This window comes from Sphaerodactylus townsendi, linkage group LG08 (assembly GCF_021028975.2).
Source record: "Sphaerodactylus townsendi isolate TG3544 linkage group LG08, MPM_Stown_v2.3, whole genome shotgun sequence".
Lineage (NCBI taxonomy): Eukaryota > Metazoa > Chordata > Lepidosauria > Squamata > Sphaerodactylidae > Sphaerodactylus > Sphaerodactylus townsendi.
Window position 1 is genome coordinate 15,075,869 of NC_059432.1, and position 21,739 is coordinate 15,097,607.

The 21,739-nt window shown below is 44.8% G+C and overlaps 1 protein-coding gene across 1 annotated transcript in view; it reads right to left on the bottom strand.

Moving 5' to 3' along the window:
- Positions 1–21,739, bottom strand: part of PARG (poly(ADP-ribose) glycohydrolase) — a 112,512-nt gene that overhangs the window by 15,083 nt on the left and 75,690 nt on the right. Inside the window, exons 12-14 of the mRNA XM_048505540.1 lie at positions 17,289–17,364; positions 11,482–11,629; positions 326–404 (exon numbers count right to left, since the gene is read on the bottom strand). Of these exons, the coding sequence (XP_048361497.1) occupies positions 326–404; positions 11,482–11,629; positions 17,289–17,364 (303 nt within the window). The remainder of the gene's footprint in view (positions 1–325; positions 405–11,481; positions 11,630–17,288; positions 17,365–21,739) is intronic.

The following is a 21,739-nucleotide window of genomic DNA, read 5'->3' on the forward strand; positions in this document are numbered from 1 at the left end:
AAAATATAAGGACTTGAAAATGCAACCTGAACAGGACCTTGAAGTGTGATGTTAAATGTTGATGTTTGATGTTATATGTTAAGAAAGTAAACCATTTTGTTTTTAAAATTTGTTGTTGCAAACTCATGCCAAGTTCTGCCCCACAGAACCCACAGATAGAGGTTACATCCACACTCCCTCCTCCAAGTCTCATGGGGCTCCACTTGCATCATGCTAAAGGAAATTTCAGTGCTTTGAAGCGAGTTTGCCCAATGGACAACCTTGAGGACCTAGCATCGCATTCAGGGATAAAGACAACAAGGGTACCCATTTGCAAGGACTTTACCTTGGCGTTTCATCTTCATGACTCCTGGCCCACCGGTATGTTTCTGCATATCCAGTATATTCGCTGTATTGCTCCGATCCTGAAATAAGTAGAAGTTGTCATAATATGTAAGCTGATAATAACTATGTTCCCGAGTGTGTTCTTTTTGCTTTGTAGAGGCCTCCCTCTTCGACAGTTTTCATCAATACTAACAGGGCAGGGCAGGTCGCAGAGATGGCGATCCAGATAAGTGAAAGTAATACAGACGGGATGCAGAAGAGCCTCATACAAAAGACCGAAGAAATATGTATGAAGGGACTCTCACCAAGAGAGATGCACCGACTCGCATGTAATTCAGCCAGTCGTCTTCATCATCACAATATACACATAACACCGCACTTCCAAAACATACTAAGTATAGGAGAATCATAAAAATGGGTCCAAACCCCAACCTCTCTGCAGTTCAGAGTGGTCACAAGGCACTTTTACCATAAGCTGTGCTAGGGCAGTGATGGCGAACCTTTTCGAGACCGAGTGCCCAAACTGCAACCCAAAACCCACTTATTTATCACAAAATGCCAACACGGCAATTTAACCTGAATACTGAGGTTTTCGTTTAGAAAAAATGGTTGGCTCTGAGGCGTGCATTACTCAGGAGTAAGCTTGGTGGTAGTCAGTGGCTTTGCTTTGAAGCAACCATGCAACTCTTACAACGGGTGAATCACAACCCTAGGAGGGTTTACTCAGAAGCAAGCCCCATTGCCAGCAACCGAACTTACTCCCAGGAAAAGGATCATGCTTTAGTTCTTCGCATGAAAATAGGTGGGGTTTAACAGCGCTTAACAGGGTTACCTACACTACTTCCCCAAAACTAGATCTTAGGTTTAATGCTAATAATCGAGCCCAGTGGCCCAGGCCAGCCTAGATGTCGGGGGCGGGGGGGGGGCACTCTGTTTGCACGTGCCCACAGAGAGGGCTCTGAGTGCCACCTCTGGCACCTGTGCCATAGGTTCGCCACCACTGTGCTAGGGGATACTTCAGAGGCAATATGGGACCATGTGAACGGGTTTTGTGTTCTCTTTTTTCCATGCCCAGAGCCAAGTAATGGACTTCCTTTTTAGGGCAAACCCACCCTTGGCCATTACACCCACACTTGAAACGAGAGTTTCTGCTTCCTTTGCCAACAACACGCTAAGGGCTTGGATCTCACACAGTGCAACTTTCCTACCTCCTCCCTTCTCAAGCGCCACGTGAAGCACTGCTCTGGGGGGCTAGGAATGGTGCGGGGACATTTTGGGCAGCAGTGAAGGCGAGTGCAAAGGAGGGGCACTCCACTCCATCTTTCCTTCCATCTGAAAAAACAACGCTCTTAGATCCAACCCACCATTTGCAATTTTAGTTTGGAAGAGAAGTGCCAAGCGTAGTTTGTTGGCTGGGATGTCGCTGACTCCCAGCTTGTGAGAAGAGGGAGAAAATGGGGCCTGAGGGCTTGTTCATGTAGTGACAACCTTTAAGGAGTCTCAAAGTGGCTTACAATCGCTTTCGCTCCCCACCCTCCCCGATGGCAGGCGTTTTGGGAGGTAGGAGGGGCTGAGAGAGTTCCGCAGAACTGTGACTAGCCCAAGGTCACCCAAAAGACTTCATGTGAAGAAGTTGGAAAAAAACTCGGCCCTCCAAATTAGAGTCTGTTGCTCATGTGGAGGAGCAGGCAGGGGCGGAGCGAGGGGAAACTGCGCCCGGGGCATGCCCACATCCCTGCTGCAGAGCCGCCCGCCCCTGCCCTGGAATGCTCCTGGCCACGCCCCTGCTGTTGCTCCGCCCAGGGTGTCACGTCCCCCCCACCCCGTTGGCGCTACGCCACTGGGAGCAGGGGATCAAACCCGCCTCTCTTAATCACTACACCTTGCTGGCTCTTGTATACTGTGTATAGATGGACAGCAGCAGATTCTAATCATGTTTTTATCTCAGATGCCGCCCAGACCTATTGGTTTCCAATTCAAAAATCCAAGACACAGAGCAACCTTAGCACTGTAGGAAAGAGGGAAAAGCAACATGCATGCGCCGGACAATAACATTGCCAGCTCTGGAATGAGAAATATCTGAAGATGGGGGTGGGGGGGGAGACTGAGGATGGTGGATTTGGGGAGGAGAAGGACCTCGGCGGGATTCAATGCCATGGATCCTGCCCTCTAAAGTAGCCAATCCAATCCAATCCAATCCAAAAACCTTTATTAGGCATAAACCAGAAGTACCATACATTCCAAATACAAAAACAGGATCATTGTTATATATCATGTAGAACATGGATTAAAAATGTCGCAACTGCTTCAGAAATTTCTACATGAGGGCTGTTCAATAGCTTAGACATTTTTAGTTTGTCTGAGAGAAACATACATTCTAGAGGTAGTAAAGCTCCCAGATCGGTTCTAATATCATTATACCTCGAACAGTAAAGCAGGATATGAGGGATTGATTCGAGAATGACGGCCAGTACTGATGCAACAACGCTCTTACCTTGTGGGATGTTAAGAGAAATGCCTTGAAGATTAGATTGGAATGAGTTACACCTTGTTTCCAGTTTTGACTCACCAAATTTGCACTTATGATTAAGCAAGCTGTTGAAGTAGACAGAAGTGATTAGATTTCTGGAGAGTGATCCCAAAGTATAGAGGAGAACAGGAGCTTTGTGCAGCACTCAGGAGAGATTGGTATTCCTGGTCGTACAGTCTGATCTTTAGATGATGGTAAATTTCCGTGGTGGTAAGCATATGAAGAGACTCCCATGAGAAACCCAAGGAGAAGATTTTTTGTTTTCAATATGGAGCCACCACTTTGACTAAAGTAGCCATTTCGTGCAGGGGAGTTGATCTTGATCGTCTGGAGGTCAATCGTAACAGCGAGAGATCTCTAGCTGCCACCCGGAAGTTGTAAATCCTACGCCTCAGTGACTCCGCAATTTCTCCCCCTGCTTTTCCAAAAAGGAGATAAGGCGGAACAGATTGCAGAAGCAGGTCCTCTGAGGAATCAGCCATCAGCACGAAACACCTGACTGATACGCTATTTCCTTCCCAGTGGGAGAATTTTAAAATGATAAAACTGGGGCTGAGGAGTGAGTAAGCTGCCCAGCTGGCTGCTTAACCAACCCATTATTGAACATTTTCTTCCACCACCTCCCAAAAAAAGCAAACATCCCTCCACGAGCGCACGCTGAAAAGCTAGAGTTCCTTTAATGAACGCGGAAGGCCCTTGTCAAGATCCACAGCGAATAAAACAAGCGTTGCAAAATTCTGGCATGGGAGGAGGGGGGGCGGGAGATGGACAAAATGCTTGGTTGGCTTTTATGATAATTTGCTGGCTGCCTTGTTGAAACAGGAGGAGGCTGTTATGCTTGACTGGTACAAAAGGCCAGGAAAAGGTTCACGGTCTCAGGCCCCGAAGCTCTGCGATGAGCTCAGAATAATCAGCAGGAAAGACGGCAACATCCCCCTTTCAGTTTAAATAACGGAGGATCGATTTCTAAACTGCAGGTTGGAAAGGTGATCAAGGAGCAGACTGTTACACGTGACGCGACGTCTGCCGCCACCATTCTGGATCACGTGCTTATGAACACACACCAATTCCTGACCATGCCTGTATCAGTCCCATAGATCTGTCAAAGTCAGTATTGTGTACCCTGCAACAGGCTCTCCATGGTAAAATCTTTCTCATCACCTGTTCCTTGTATCTGGGGATATTAGGTGTTGGAAGAAAGGGACTTTACGCTGTTTCCTGCCTCATCCTACAGAGGGGGTTTTTACTAGCGAGCTAGTGGCTAGATAGGGACTTAGGAATTTGTCACCTTTACTCTATCATGCTGACTCTATCCCTTTGATGTAGACTGATACTCTTAGGGACTTCCTCCCTTGCTTCCGCCTTCTTCTCAGAACCTCTCCATCTTACTTTCACCATGCCTAGGGAGAAGATGCATGCCTCGAGCATCCGCCTCCATCCAGCAAGATTAGAATAGATAGTGAACCTATCTCTCCACCTTTCTATCCAGAATGGAGTTCACTAATAAATACTCTTTTTATTAGATTAGAAACTACAAACGACTCTGGCTTTCTTTTGTGTGTGAAGTTTAGGGTTGGTAAACGTGAAAAAAATTCGGCCCCGGTTCGGATTCGGGTCCAATTCGGATATATGGGGTCGGATCCCCCCCCCCATCCGAGCCTGCCAGGCTCGGGTACACCCGAATGCCTTTTTATTTTTTTGCTGTTTCCCCCGTTTTGGACTGGGGGCCCCCTGAACCAAACTGCACCAAACTTGGGGTGCATGATCAGAACAGTATTCAGAAGATACCCTGACATTTTCAAGCCGATACGGGTGGGGGTGGGAAGAAGGGACTTCCTGTGACACTTTTAGCCACAACGCTACGTTGGCTAGTGACCTTTTCCCAAAAGGAGGGAAATTCAACTTGTAATAGCAGATATCACGGTGTAACGATAGTGAGTAGCACACTGAATATTGAACATGACAAGAAACCAGAGTATTTTTTTTTACATATACATTAAAATTGGCATTTTGCAAAAGGTCTTGGGGAAAATGTCTGGTTTAGTAACGAATAGAGCAATCAGGGACCAGGGATGAATGAGCCTACTGACAGCTTTCTTTAGGGACTGCCTTTCTGGGGACACCGTCAACTTTGAGGAGGGAATACTTCTTCCAGGCAGATGCCTGGTTAATATCTCACTGTGGAGGCTGCTGTTTCTTTTCAGTTTTATATATTTTTTTTAATCTTCAACAGCTTTCACGAAAGTAGAGGTTTCAATTGTCAGAGCGCAAAGAATTAATTACCAAGAGGCTCACTGGCTTTAGCATGATCAGTGGCAGAGGAGGGAAAAATACCACGGAGATACCGTATCTGTTTCCTACTACGCCATCTGGCAACCTTAAACCATTCATACAAAAAGTTTACAAGCTGTGTGGTTACAGAGGAGAAACTGAGAATAGGCAGAGAGTGGGTGGACGTGCAGGGAAGAAGAAGAAAAAGAAGAAGAAGAAGAAGAAGAAGAAGAAGAAGAAGAAGAAGAAGAAGAAGAAGAAGAAGAAGAAGAAGAAGAAGAAGAAGAGGAATGAAGAAGAGGAATGAAGAAGAAGAAGAAGAAGAAGAAGAAGAAGAAGAGTTTGGATTTATATCCCCCCTTTCTCTCCTGCAGGAGACTCAAAGGGGCTTACAATCTCTTTGCTCCTGGCCATTTGTTCTAAAGCATAGCTGGATTCGTTGTTTAATAGATAAACTGTCTTCTGCTGGCTTAAGCCCATCAATCAATCAATCAATCAATCAATCAATCAATCAATCAATCAATCAATCAATCAATCAATCAATCAATCATCATCATCATCATCATCAGAAGAAGAAGAAGAAGAAGAAGAAGAAGAAGAAGAGGAGTTTGGATTTATATCCCCCCTTTCTCTCCTGCAGGAGACTCAAAGGGGCTCACAATCTCCTTGCCCTTCCCCCCTCACAACAAACACCCAGTGAGGTGGGTGGGGCTGAGAGAGCTCCGAGAAGCTGCGACTAGCCCAAGGTCACCCAGCTGGCGTGTGTGGGAGTGTACAGGCTAATCTGAATTCCCCAGAGAAGCCTCCACAGCTCAGGCGGCAGAGCTGGGAATCAAACCTGGTTCCTCCAGATTAGATACACGAGCTCTTAACCTCCTACGCCACTGCTGCTCCCGTCACATCCAAGAAGCCAGGCGGCCAGCTGCAGCATGGCAACTGGACCGCTCCTAAAGAGGCTTCCCGGCAGCAGGTGGGGGGGGGGGGAGCTTCAAAAGCGTAAAAGCCGCCCTGTCACTGAGAAGCCTCTTGGGCTCACTAGACTTACACCACCCAAAAGGGTATTGTAAATCTCAAGTTTCGTCCACCGGTGTAATGTAGTGAATGGACAGGAGGGTGAGAGGCAATCTGGATTTACCCAGACAAATGCTTCTGTCTATTAGTCATTACAGATCTCTAACGACACATGCTTCGGGAACACACCAGTGAAAGTATATTGTTTCACACACCTTACTATTCTCTAACGGCAGAATCTTGCTTACCGAACTAAAGGTGTTTTCAGAAAAAGCACCAAGAAGCTAAAGGGGAAATTGGTATTAAAATTAAGGAATTGGCTGCCTTGCTTAAGTGATGCCCCCAAATATCTTCAGAGGAGCAACGGTCCACAGATGGCACGGTCATCTTTCAGGCTGAAAGGATCAAATCTTTGAGGAATGTCTCATAACCTGCGTTTCAGTCATTCTGTCTCTGTTGCCTTTTTAACCGTTTGCTTCTTTTGCCAAAACCTCAAATAAAATGTGACAATATAATAGGTTATGGAAAACGACTGGCGAAGGGCTTAAAAAGAAACAATTGCTGCTTGAAACCAGTACAACAGAACACAAGAAATTAAAAAAAAAACTCAAGCAGGAACATGTCAACGGATTCAAAGATTTCACTGCAAATATATCAGGGCCAATAAATGGGGCAAGAACAGAGACAAGCAAACGGCATGCATGGATACCTTCCTCACGGGAAGATACACAGGAGGAAATTCTGCTCGCTAGATGCCGAAGTTGCTGGGCTTCATTAATCTGAATATAAATATTTCTTTAAAGAAACAGAGTTGGTTGTAGGGACATACCTTTTACTATTAAGCACATAGTTATATGCAAGGGAAAAGAATTCTGACTTTGATGCGAGTGATAAACAAAAAGGGATATCCCTGCTTTGGCTAATTATGAACTGTCGCCTCTCTCTCTTTCTCTTAACAGAACACAAGAAGATGCTGAGCCAAAGGCAGTGTTTGTCAGAATCGAGGGTGGACGATTCATGTGCTATTTGGGTGCATCCCAGGGAGTCTGGCTGGGATCCTGACAGCTTCTAGCTTTCGTTGCAAAAAAAATTAAAGTTATCCGACATTCTGATATGTTTTCTGTTTGAATTAAATTTTAAAAGATTGTTGTCACACAGCACTCTGAAGGTATATGAAACTTCCCAGAATATCGTGAAGGGTAAAAAGGCAGGGAGCGGGAGATTCAGGTTCAAATCCCCACTCCTCCTTGGAAGCTTGAAGAAGAAGAAGAAGAGTTTGGATTTATATCCCCCCCTTTCTCTCCTGCAGGAGACTCAAAGGAGCTGACAATCTCCTTGCCCTTCCCCCCTCACAACAAACACCCTGTGAGGTGGGTGGGGCTGAGAGAGCTCCGAAAAGCTGTGACTAGCCCAAGGTCACCCAGCTGGCGTGTGTGGGAGTGTACAGGCTAATCTGAATTCCCCAGATAAGCCTCCACAGCTCAGGCGGCAGAGCTGGGAATCAAACCCGGTTCCTCCAGATTAGATACATGAGCTCTTAACCTCCTACGCCACTGCTGCTTGCTGGGTAACCCTGGGCCAGTCACCCTCTCAGCCTAGCCTACTGTACAGGGTGGTTGTGAAGATAAGAAGGAGGAGAACAAGGTAAATTGCTTGGGGTCCCCACCGGGGACAAAGGGACAGTATAGAAGAGAGAAAGGGACAGACAGACCTAAATAGCTGCTGGAACAATTAAAAAAATGTGATGGAATAATCCTATAGGATCAGGAGATAAAAGGAGAATATAGTCCACAGTTTAGTTTTCTTTTTTTCATTTGGGAGATTAACAGTCTGAGAATATTACAGAGAAAGAGAGACATGTCCATGTGACCGCAAGTTAAGATCAATATAAATGCACAGAAGGTCATTTCGCAAACCTAAAATGACATTAACTGCAGTCCCAAGATGCACAATCAATCAAGTTCCTATAAAACTAAAATGGAGGCCACGTTGGGTCCAGTTGAGGAGAAAGGAGGGGTATAAATGAAGTGACACATATAATAACATGATAGAGCACAATTCTGACACAAAGTCAGAAGTTTAATCCTGGAATCTCCAGCATTCCTTCCGACATCTTGGTAAGCTGGAAACCCCCCCCCCCCCCCCCCGCTGCTCGTGCTTTTTGTATACCTAGTTTCACATTCGTTACCATAATGATTTCAAGCAGATGCTGGACAATTGCAACAAATCTAATTCCTTTCCAATTTCTCCTCCTCTTCTGCAAATTTCAGCAGCACAATTACATCCATTAGGCCACTGAGTGAAGATGCCTCATCCGAAGAATGTCATTTATCAGACAGATAGTGGCACAGAGGAGAGGCCCGCCTGAGCACAGCGATGGAAGCGAGCCAAGGATCCAATGAGGATGATGAAATGGCCGTTTCCATTAAGGGAGCAGAAATTCCCATCATACAGATTAATAAGAAAGAACAGTAATAAAGTAAAGTGCACTGTGGGGGTGGAGGAAAGCTCAGCAAAAATGCCACCTTTATCTATCTATATAAAAAGCGAACAGTGACTTTGTTAGTCATGCCCTAACGCCGAAACAGCTGGACGGATCACCCCCAAATTTTCACATGACGTCCCTACCTGTTGCAGGCAGGTAATCGGACCTTCAAATCGCCGAAAGTCCATACCTGAGCCAGGTAAAACGTCTTTTTCCTGGCGCACCAGGCCATGAAGCTGGCTGTGTTCAACTGTCACCCTTAGAATGTTCGTGCAGCATGTCTGTGGCCTGAGGGGTTGGTATGCCCTTAGAATGTTCGCGCAGATGGGTAGAGATGAGCAGTTAAAACAGTCACTAGGTAATACTGTTAGGTAATACGAGTGGAAGTGAAACACATACACACTTTGCCGTGTGAGACGTCAGGTGGGGTCGTCCCCCCACAGGTAACTTTCACTCTCTGTGCCTCATTCACTGCTACCACACAACACACATACTCTCATACACATCCAGCTCATCCTCACATACCTCATTCTGCCCTCCCTCACATCCAACCACCACTTACCCACTTCCTCACCCATATTCGCCACAGCTCTCTTTTACTAAAAGCGAGCAGGAGTTTGCCTTATTTCTTCTAAGAAAATCCGCGGGGTGGGGGCAAACCAACACTACTGGCTCTGCTTCTTTTGCACATGGCCCTGTAAGAACCCAGGGAGTGGGCCTCGATCTGAGCGCCTCACCACCCTGCCTCTGCTGCCTGGCTGGGATAGCCTGCTTGCCCCAGTTCTGCATTACCCAAGCCAGGACTGTGTGTGTCAACCAGCCTCATGGACAGCGGGATTCACACTCTGGACAGTTCCATTGTGGAATGGAAAGGGTTGCCTTATACTAAAAAAACAAGACACCACCATATAACAATGTGAACTGAAAAGGGAAAGAGGGATTCCATTTGACCACCCCAAAAGGCTATGCTGCGGATCACTGGACCTGCATGGACATCTGTGTGGGTTGCGGACTGTGATGAGAAGGACAATTGCCACAGCAACGCTTAAACCGCCCACCCCCGAGCTCCCTCTCTCTTCTATTCTCTGAACTCTGGCCTTCTGCAAGCCACTCATATGTCCCAGCGTGGCTTACAGCCTTCCAGAATTACTTTCTGCTCTGGTTGCAGAAAACATTTCGAAGGGCAACATGCTACGTAGTGATACAACCCTCCTCATGAGCCACTATTCAATGCTTGCTCCCATGCACAGACCTATAGCCCCATCCAGAGCTGTTGGATAGGTGGAGATGGCGCTGCTCTGTGGCCCGGCCCTGCCTCTCCAAAGGGTTTTTCTGTGGCACAGGAAGCTCAAACGTTTTTTAAAAAACTAAACCTCAAAAATTCCCCATAGCGAAAATCATAGATATACGCCATGATTTCCCCTATGGGTGTAAGGGAGCTGGGCAGGCAGTGGAAGCTAACTAAGATTGGCTCCCCACCCCCCACCCCCAGTCCACCCCGGAACTGATGCTGGGCACGCTGCAGCATTCTGTGCTGGCAGGCTTGGGGTCAAGTGGCAACTTCCAGGTTGGGCGCCGCAGGGCCACGTGGAGCCTGGCCCCCTGAGTACGTTTCCCCTCTGCCAGTACTTTTGCCCTTTGCGCCAATGGAATGGGCACTTATGCTGGTAGAGGGACGAGCTGGCCCAAAGGGGGATCCCCCCCTCCCAGATTGCGCTGCCTGTCACCACATTGGAAGATCCTGTAAGGATACCCTCCTAACCACACATATGTTTAAACTATAATGAAAATTGACAACCTTAGGACAACCGGCATCCTTAGAACATCCCTTCTCCCCTCTGGGTGGCTACTGATTTTACTTTTTCTCCACTTACTGAGTAGGCACCTGATTTTCAAGTTTCTACTTCATCTTTACTACTGACCTGTATGGCCCAGGCTGGCCCAATCTGGTCAGATCCTGGAAGCTAAGCGGGGTGGCCCTGGTAAGTACTTGGATGGGGGACCCCCAAGTAGGTGCAAGGTTGTTATGCAGATAGGCCACGTCAACCTCTATTAGTATCTTGCCTTGGAAACCCTACAAGGTCACCGTGACTCGGCTGCAACTTGACAGCTCTTACCATCACTTAAAATGTTCAAGTATAATACAGCTAAGCAGAGTTGTCCCGCAGAAGAAGAAATGCAAAACTGGCTACAGGTTTTGTCGAAGGCTTTCACGGCCGGAATCACTGGGGTCTGGTTTCCAGGCTGTATGGCCGTGTTCTAGCAGCACTCTCTCCTGACGTTTCGCCTGCATCTGTGGCTGGCATCTTCAGATCCTTTGAAGATGGCAGCCACAGATGCAGGCGAAACGTCAGGAGAGAATGCTGCTAGAACACGGCCATATAGCCCGGAAACCACACAGCACCCCACTGGCTACAGGTTCTTTTTATGTTTTGTAAAGTTCTGAACAGTTTTTTTGCCTTGTACAGGAGACCTGGTTTTTGTTCTTGGCTTTTTTATTTTTTAAAAAAATGGTCATGCATTTCCTGGAAGCCACGATCCTCAGATCTGGTCACAGTAATGGTCACTGAGACAGCACAATAAAGACTACTGAGTTTATCTAGAGTCTGAATTATTGACTGCTGGACCAGAACCGTTCAGTAACATAATTTAAATTCAGCTGTGTGCTTATATTGTTCTCTTTCCACAGGTTGGCCTGTTCTCCAGATGTCCTATATGGAGCTATTTAATTACAGTCATTCAAATGAATACACAGGTTAGACTGCTGCCTTGATCAATATTATGAATCCACCGCAAGATATATGTGAAGTATATAAAAACTTCCCATGCTTCAGACTGAATTAAAAAAACCTCCACTAACCTGTGATAATTAAACATTCGTTGTGATCCAATACTTCTGTAATGAGACGAGACACAATCAGTTCCGGATTGATTAAGAAGCGGATTTCTTCTTGCACCAGTCCTGCGCCAGTGACGCCGCCTCCAACAAAACGGTTGGCAAAATCAACCTGGCAGAAACACAGTTTACTGGGTTATTCAGTACTCAAGCATCCTCACAATGACACTGTGAAGGAGGTTAGTGAAAGTAAATGACTGGTTTAAAAACAATCAGCAAGCTTCTACACCACAAAGGAGAAGCTCTATGAAGCTCTAACTAACTATGAAGCTCTAACCACTACACCATACTAGCTTTTATCAGGTAGCTGCTGTTGAACATTAAGAAGCAGCCAGGTCTAGCTGAGTCATGAAATTTGGATGGTATCAAGACACCTGGGGGTTGCTGGCAGGCTCATTCCATGGCCCCAGTAAGTCATTCCAAAGGCCAAAGCAGCTTTGGTAAGAACCCTGCTCCCTCCCACCACTTTTTACTCACAGAATGTTATCATTGCTTAGCAATGTTACTCACAGAATGTTATCATTGCTTAGCAACAGCCTCTGAGGGAATCAATTCTTTAAGGTTACAGGCACTTTTTTATCAGTTTGAATTTTTAAAAAACCCCGCTATTTTTTTAAAATTGCAGATTTTACTGCTAACCCGGGGAAGTTTTTCAGATTTGTGGAAAGATCCATTTTGCCCATTCACAGTTCCAGTCACCAGATTTAAGTATGTTCAGATTTGGCCAATTTTGCTATTAGTATATAGATGATGATAGAACATCTAACCTGAAATTCATCTGTTCTAAAAGTATTTGGAGTGAGCAGCATCAAGAACACTACACTCATTTCACGGAAGGTTTGCCTCCCAAAAGGAGCAGCAGTGGCGTAGGAGGTTAAGAGCTTGTGTATCTAATCTGGAGGAACCGGGTTTGATTCCCAGCTCTGCCGCCTGAGCTGTGGAGGCTTCTCTGGGGAATTCAGATTAGCCTGTACACTCCCACACACGCCAGCTGGGTGACCTTGGGCTAGTCACAGCTTTTTGGAGCTCTCTCAGCCCCACCCACCTCACAGGGTGTTTGTTGTGAGGGGGGAAGGGCAAGGAGATTGTAAGCCCCTTTGAGTCTCCTGCAGGAGAGAAAGGGGGGATATAAATTCAAACTCTTCTTCTTCAAAAAAAAATTCCACAAAATTTCCAAAAAATGTGTCCCTCTCCATCTCAACCCTAACCCAAGCCACCAATTTCCCCCAAGTCTTTCTCCCAGTCTTTCAAGTTGCTAGCCATTATAAATCTGGCCAAAATTGGCTACGGTTGCCTGGCCAATTGGAACATACTGGCTACTGCAGCACTCTTTAACACACCTCTTCCCGTCACAGCATACATGGGATCCAAGGGCTGCTTTATACAGTTCTCACAGAAACGCAAAAGACATTTTACACGCGCTGATCAAATCCTAGCAGGCGCTCACTGAAATGTACGACTCTTGATTATATTTATTTTAGTAAATTTGGTACCTTGCCCTTTCCTGACTAATGCCAGGCTTAGGGCAGATTACACATGATATAATTAAAACATCCAACAGATACAATTATACTAAATGAACTTAAAAGATTAACTACGGGTAGTTAATTATAAGAAAACACAATAAAACAATAAGATGGCAACCGGGCAGGTATCTTTGCCTAAAATCCCACATCCCAACGTCTCATCATATACCTAATAGTTAACTATTGGGATGGGGAAGCGGGGGCACAGAAAAAGTTGAGAGAGTAGACTGTGCTTCTGGTGTCCTCAGCCAGGACACCAGAATTAGCTGTTGCTTCTGGCCGGTTGTACACTGACGACCATGCAACAGTTGGACGAGGCATTAGTGTTCGGTCAGACACGACAGGCACCCTGTATCACTACAGACTCTTTACATTTTGAATGGCATTAATGTAATATTCCTTAGTATAATAACTTGGCCATCAACTGCCTACCCAAGGGCATGTTTAGTTCAGTCATTGAATTCTACTTGGCACTTGTAATTTACCCCATCTCCCCAATTTAATTAGATTACACTACTTGTTGGACAATCCTGATCCTTCTCTCTGTATGATAGTGGCAGACTTTCTCCTGGAAATTACCAAACGCCACTAGATTTCCTTCGACCTAACATTTATTTCCTGTTTTGTATATGCTTTTTAATCCGTTTTTATTATTGTTGTACTGTTGTCTATGCCAATAAAGGCTTGCTTGCATTGGACAATGAGAAACAACACATCCTCGCTTTTTGTACTGAACCCCATGTGGACATAGACATAGTCAGTATCTATTATCTGCTCTCAATAATATTCTATTCTTTTAAGAGTCCACTTAGGGTCACCTTTGCCAGGAAGAGTGTTTACAATTCTCCAAAAAAATTTAAGTTGGGGGGATGATTTTTTTTTTTAATCCAGAAGCTGGACAAAGTACCAAATTAGAACTCACAGAGGTACCAAATTAGAACTCACAAAGTACCAAATTAGAACTCACAGAGGAGCAGCAGCGGCGTAGGAGGTTAAGAGCTCGTGTATCTAATCTGGAGGAATTGGGTTTGATTCCCAGCTCTGCCGCCTGAGCTGTGGAGGCTTATCTGCGGAATTCAGATTAGCCTATACACTCCCACACACGCCAGCTGGGTGACCTTGGGCTAGTCACAGCTTCTCGGAGCTCTCTCAGCCTCACCTACCTCACAGGGTGTTTGCTGTGGGGGGGAAGGGCAAGGAGATTGTCAGCCCCTTTGAGTCTCCTACAGGAGAGAAAGGGGGGATATAAATCCAAACTCTTCTTCTTCTTCTTCTTGAACAATAGTGCAGACACTCACAGAGTGTCTTCAAATTCAGGGGAATCTCTACACGATAAAACAAAAAGTTGGCAAGTGGATTGTTGGGAAGACAACGAAAGCTCCAGTAGAAATGCTGGAAGACATCTGTGGCTGAAATGTATAATCTAATGAAGGAATTCTCTTTTGTATTTAGTCTGAGTTGACCCAAGCAGAGGCATTTGTTTAGTTTACACAGGATCGGAAAGCCAAGCGGAGCACGCAGAACTGACAATCACAGCTCTCTGGATGCTGCGTTCAATGCAAATCCGTACAGCACGAGAAGGGCATTATAAAATATTTTTGTGGCTTCTTTCCGGGGCTTTGTTTCTACGTTAAGTGGCACGGGAAAGAAATCAACACTGTTTTGGGGAGGTTGAAAGCCCATTGTGATTTTAATTCATTTCTGGCTTTCTTCAAGAATGACAGTGCTAGAAACGTATGTTCCAGAGAAAAGAGCTGTAACATTAGAAAGTGTTTTTATGTTTCAAGGGAAGACGTGACCACAGGATAGCCAGGATGAACCAGGCCGTGGGGATCTTAGCTGCATTTGGCCATAATGATGCCAGTTTTAGAGACTGGGGCCCGGGACTTTCTCTAGCAAACTAAAAAGGCTTTCATCAGTACCCTAATTAAATATCTTCCCTTTCTGTGTTTTAGGCAACACAGGAGGAGCATTAATATGCTGGTCAGCAACTATAAATGCATTAATGGTTCATGCTGTATCGTGCAGCAATGCCAAACGATTCTAATCAGGATCGAGCCCCCACCATGCGGAGCGATGTTTGAGCTCGAAAGACTAGCAGCCCACTCTCTTTCCTAAGAGCCTTGCTAATCTAATTGTCGTTAATAAGCCAGTGAATCAGGGCGGCAAATGGGAGGAGAGGCAATGCAACAAAAGCAATTACGAGATCGTGCGGACCACAACACAGCGAGGTTTGAAGGCACCTGCCAAAATGTGACTTCTGGTCCCTCTGCCAACACGCTTCCTTGAGACAATAATGCAGAGTACTGGGGATGCAGTCTTTATTACACTTATTTAGTCCTAAATTAGAACCAGGAGTTACAACAGATCCCATGATTCACATAAACCACATGTGTTAGTTACCATGCTCTGGTAATATGCCCAAATAAGCCTTGGCACCACAGAACGCAGCACAGCCTGCAGCAGTTACCCAGTATCTACCAAGAAATACTTTCCTCTTCTAAAGAGATTCTAGACCATGCTGTAAAAACGCTCATTATAAATGCCTCCGATCTACAACAGCTAGATTCAAGTCCAGTAGCACCTTAGAGACCAACAAACAATAGTCCCTCTAAGGCAGCGGTTCTCAACCTGTGGGTCACAACCCCTTTGGGGGTCGAACAACCCTTTCAAAGGGGTCGCCTAAGACTCTCTGTATCAGTGTTCTCCATTTGTAAAGTAGATAAATGTTAGGGTTGGGGGTCACCACATGAGGAACTGGATTAAAGGGTCGTGGCATTAGGAAGGTTGAGAACCACTGCTTCTAAGGGTTCTGGACTGCTCTGCGGAAGCTCACTCTTGCTGAGTGGAACTGAGTCGCCAGCACCTGCATGGCCGCCACACCTGCGTGTCAGTAAATATCATGCTTCTGCACTAATATGGTGCCTGTGCGGTTGCGCAGCTTACAGGGAGTAAAAGTTTGGAGTAAAAGTTTTCGAGAGTTGAAGCACCCTTTGTCAGATGCTATTAGATCTAACGAAGAGACCCTTGACTCCCAAAGACTTTTACCTCGAACATCTTGCTGTTCTACTTTAGATCCTCCCGGCTACCCTCTGAAACTATCTCCAATCTACATGATGCTTCTGCAGAATATGCCCTCCTCTCTCTTCATGTATTGCTGCACTGCCATCCCATCCTTCTTCCAAGAAGCTCAAGGTGACGACACACCTCTTTCTTGTCCCCTCCATTTATTTTCACTACAATCTTTATAGGTAGGATTGGTACAGCATATGACTGAGGCTCGCGGCCAAATTGGAATCTGAAACCAAGTCACCCCAGACTGGCACAAGCTACATCACATTTCTCCCCAGTCTCTTTGTAATAATTCCTGGCCCAAGTTTATCCTGTGTTGGTTTAATTCCAAAACGTATAACACAGGGGATCACCAGTGACATTTTTCATGTTTAATATGAGATACAGGGAGGCTCATTTATGATTAATTGCTCGGGATGAAGCACATTTTGCCACATGTACATTTATGGGGCCTCATCCTCCAGATCTGGGCACATCTCACTGCAACGAGTGTGGTAGCAAAGCAAAGCCAAGGAATGACATCCCAGAAGACTGAACCAGGCCACCTTAAATATAACCACTCTGGCTTCAGCAAGCTGTGAACTGGGCCTCACCTTCACCTTTCTGGGTTACTATACAGACCAAGTAACAGCTACAGGGCTCCATAACTTTGCTCTCTCTCTCATCACTGCTTTTTAAAAAATCTGAAATGCCTGTAGATACAGAAGACACAGTCTCCTTATCAATCTGTTTTAGTTGACTGGCTTTTTAGATCAAAACAACTCCAATAGTGCAGACAGGACCTCTTGAACTGGTCAACAGCTGGGGCACCGTAACATCCTTTCCAAATCTTCTAAAAACAAAACAGAAAATTGGCAGCCTGTCACTTTTATACCCGGGAAACTCCTCTCTTTGTCACTCTTCAATCACTGCCTGACCTGAAGAACCTGGAGCTATGCAGGTCTTAAGTTTGTCAATCAAAAGGTTCTTGAACAGGTCACACACGTGGAACAAAAGGTGAGCCAGAGACAAAGGAGAATGTTAAGGCTGTCAGAAGAATCAATTCTGCTCTGTCTGTTGCACTGCATAATAGCTTGGCACTTCTACATAAGCTGGGGCACAACTGAATGACTCAGATAATATACCCAAGATATCAAAGTTTAATACAAACCTCTGCGAGAGTGGTATTCTCACCTGTAACATCCCGCGCCCGTTGCTTTCAATGGTACCTTCATACGTGACGTGCAACCTGGACAGTTTTTTCTGAGTTCTGCAATCAAATAAAAATGCAGAAGCATGATATTTACTGACTTCATTTACAGTCCTTCTTGCTTACAGGGACAGTATTTAAAAGCTGAGGAACAACACTCTCCAAGTATTGCGAATTCACAAATAAATATGTTGGCTGCCAATAATGAAGTCGTCGCACATTCACACCTCCAGTCCCATGTGCTGTGCTTACATTTGGTTTAACACACTATTGGTTGCCTCAAGGTTGCAGATAAAGATCTGCTGTCAGTGGAAACTACTTTGCTAGTTGTCATCCTCAACACTCTAGAACAGAGGTCTGCAACCTAAGGCTCTCCAGATGTTCATGAACTACAATTCCCATAAGCCACTGTCAGCATGGCCAATTGGTTGCAGACCCCTGCTCTAGAACAAGATTTTAGTCTCTTAAAAAACAACATTTTCCATGGTATAAACTTTTACGAGTCACAGCTCATTTCGTCCCATAACTTACCACAAGTTTAAATGGCTATTAGAGAAGGAATACTAAAAGAAAAAGAGAGAAATATTCTAAGAGAGAGAAACCTCACAGGGTGTTTGTTGTGAGAGGGGAAGGGAAAGGAGATTGTAAGCCCCTTTGAGTCTCCTACAGGAGAGAAAGGGGAGGGGATATAAATCCAAACTCCTTCTTCTAAAAAAGATAAGCAGTTGACTCATGAGAAAGACCCATTTGTGGACTTATGGGAAGACCCATTTGTGGACTGAACTCTACAGTTGCTTAGGTTGAAAAGATTTCCTTATTTAAAACTGGCAAAGCAGAAATCCTATGAAAAAAGCTGGGGTATCTTTGCTCCGCATAAGAAGAGCCCTGCTAGATCAGATCAATGGTCCATCTAGTTCAGAATCCTGTTTCCCACCGTGGCTAACCAGTTCATATGGAGGATCAACAACAGGACATAGAGGTCTTCTCTGTATGTAGCCTCCTGGCCCTAGGATTCAGAAGTTTACTGACTCTGATTGCGGGGTTCCTTTTAGTCACTATGGCTAGTAGCCACAGATAGACCTCCTTCCATCAATCTGACCCCTTTTTGAAACTGGGCATCACTACAACCTCTAGCAGCAAATGCTATATTTTAATCATAGGGTAAAGAAGTACAGCGGAACCTCGGTTTTCATTGCCTTCAGTTTTCATTGATTTTTTCAGTGAAAAATTTGTCTCGGTTTTCATTGATTTGCCTCAGTTTTCATCGATTTGCAGTAGGGTGCAGAGGTTTGTGGAGAAAAATCACCTGGACAAAGCCATTGCAGGCCATGTCTGCAACTTGTTTAATGAAAATGTCTTGCCCCATTTCAGACAAATCTTAAAGAGGCGTCAGAAACAGACCTCTTTGGACAGCTTTCTGGTGTGACATTGGTCCACTGGCTCTGAAGCTGGTCCTAGTGTTACTGTTTGTTACTGTTTTCAGCATTAAACACTATGTTTATTCACCCAAAATGTGTTTTTGGTATGTTTTTTGGAGTGCCTAGAATGGATTAATTGGATTTACATTGATTCCTATGGAAAAGTTTGCCTCGGTTTTCATCGGCTTCGGTTTTCATCGATTCTTTTCGGACCGCGGTTCCACTGTATTTCCTTTTGTCTTTCTTGAATCTACCACCAGCTTCATTGGATGCCCTCAAGTTCTAGAATTTTGAGAGTGGCGGAAAAACCTCTCTCTTTCCACTCTAACTCATGCATACTTTTACAAACCTCCATCATGTCCCCTCTTAGCAGTCTTATTTCCTAAAATGAAAAGTTCCAGACACTTCAACCTCTCCTTATGGGGAAGGTGTTCCAACCCCTTCATCACCACGCAAACATTAAACTATTGTTCCTTCCTGTTATATACCCAGATGCAGTGGCATATCTGCCCCCCGGGCGCCACACTTCTGGTCACGTGGGGGGTGCAAAATCGGACTGCACGTGACCAGAGAAGTCTCACTGTCTAGTTGTTTACGTGCACCAGGCCCCATCGAGAGGCACGCAAAAGTGGGCAAGCAACTTGGGACTTCCTGCTGCCTCCAACCCCCCCCTCCCTCCCTTCCTCATCCCTCTGCCAGCTGGGTCGAGGGCAGTGTGGGCGGAGCTGAGGTGGGCGGGGCAGGGGCAGAGCCTGGGGGGCGTCCTGGAGACAATTTGTCTCCAGGCGCCATTTACCCCTGGTACGCCTCTGCCCAGATGAAACCCGGGAACTGTCTATCTGCTGGCACACAGCAAGGAGAGTCATAGAAAAACACAAGACCCAGGTACAAGTCTTGACAAAGGACAACTTATTTTGAAATTCATCCAACTGAAGATTTTCTTGGCTACAGACTTGTGTTCTTCTTTGGGGATTCTCTTCTATTTTTTCTTTTGTGATAATGCTAATTTTTTTGTGCAGAGAGACCATTTTACATGTAGAAGGAAATATAGTTTTCTGCATAGAGTGGTCTTACTGGCATCTTTAATCATGCTACAGTTAAAGTAAACAGACCAACAGACAAGTTTAAATTAAGCTGCATTGGTCATACTCAGCCCTTGATTTATCACTCTTGGAAAACCTTTACTTTGGCTCCGTCTTGAACAAGATCCAAATGCTAACAAGAAATGAATGGTTTTCATAAGGCCATTTTTGTACCAAATTTGAGCGCCTCAGCATTAACTCAACCACACATTAGTCATTTCAAGGAAAAGGGGAGGGGATGCAAAGTAAAATTACTTTCTCATTTAGCTGCTTGGGTTTTCTGTCGACTTTATCATCATCGTCCAATTATAACCAAGTAGTGAGCTACACTGAATCATTGGCTGGTTATAAGCTACACTAAAGCAATTTTATTCTGAAAACAGCATCAATTACATTACGTTGTGAATTGTTACTGTTGATTCACACACATACCATGTACAGACCTACTATACAGTAACACAAATGCCAACACCACCAAAAAGCAGGCTTCTGTTGATACACGTTACTGGAAATTACTTGTCCATATCTTTGCTGTATGTGTAATAGAATACACTTCAAATAAGCACAATGCAGCCATGAATCTAAGAACATAAGAACATAAGAAACAAGCCAGCTGGATCAGACCAGAGTCCATCTAGTCCAGCTCTCTGCTACTCGCAGTGGCCCACCAGGTGCCATTGGGAGATCACATGCAGGATGTGAAAGCAACGGTCTTCTGCAGCGGTTGCTCCCGAGCACCTGGTCTGTTAAGGCATTTGTAACCTCAGATCAAAGAGGATCAAGATTGGTAGCCATAAATCGACTTCTCCTCCATAAATCTGTCCAAGCCCCTTTTAAAGCTATCCAGGTTAGTGGCCATCACCACCTCCTGTGGCAGCATATTCCAAACACCAATCACACGTTGCGTGAAGAAGTGTTTCCTTTTATTAACAATTCTTTTATCAACAATTCTTCCCCCCAGCATTTAACAGCATTTACAGCATTTAACAGTATGATTTTATGCAGAGTTTCTCCAGTCTAAGCCCACTGAAATTAACGTGGTTAGACCGAAGTAAATCTCCTACGGATTGCCCTGTTCGTCTTTGATGAAAAATAAATAAATCTTGAACTGAAGAAGTGAAGAACATTTAAAAGTAAGGGTTTTATCAGCCAAGAATCTGAAACCATTTCTGCGTAATACTTTCAAGTTCCTGCCTTTAACAGTTTCGATTTCCTGCATGGGCTTATTTGGAAGTAAGCAAAAACAGATAATAAAAATATTTCAAGTAAAAAAGGCACAAAATGGCATGGCAAATGCACCAAGTCACTGAAAGACACAAATATGTATACAAGTATATAGCCCCATCTATTCTAAAACAACAGGACATACTTCAGTTTACGGTTCTGCCGGTCTCACATATTGTGAAACAGATACAGAGCAGATCAAGCGATATATTTGACTGCATCTCCGTTCCTATCGATAAAACTGTGAAAGCTTTCACAACTGCTGTTTAGCAGAACCGACAGGCCAACCTCTCTGGCATGCAGGTGAAATCCGAAAAGACGGGCAAAGTTAGCATAAGGCTCTTCTTTTTCTCCTTGGAGAAATAGTTTGAAAGCTTGCAGAAGAGAAGCGCCTCCCCCAGCCCTGATCCAGGTCAAACAGAGATAATATCTCTTTCAGAATAAATTCTATCATTTCCTAGATTCATTTTCAACACTGTACTCCAATCCATTGCAGAAATGAACTTATTTCAATAAGGTGAATATTTAATACAAGTTACTTGCAAGCACGCTACAAATAGAATATATATTTTTAAAACATGCCTCTTATAAACATTACCTCCTGAAATCTTTCTCGAGAGGCAGAACAAGATTACTCAAGCGATAAGCATTAAGGGAATGCTATGTCAGTTTCTACTCTCAGTAACAACTTCCACTTAGGAAATGCCTTCC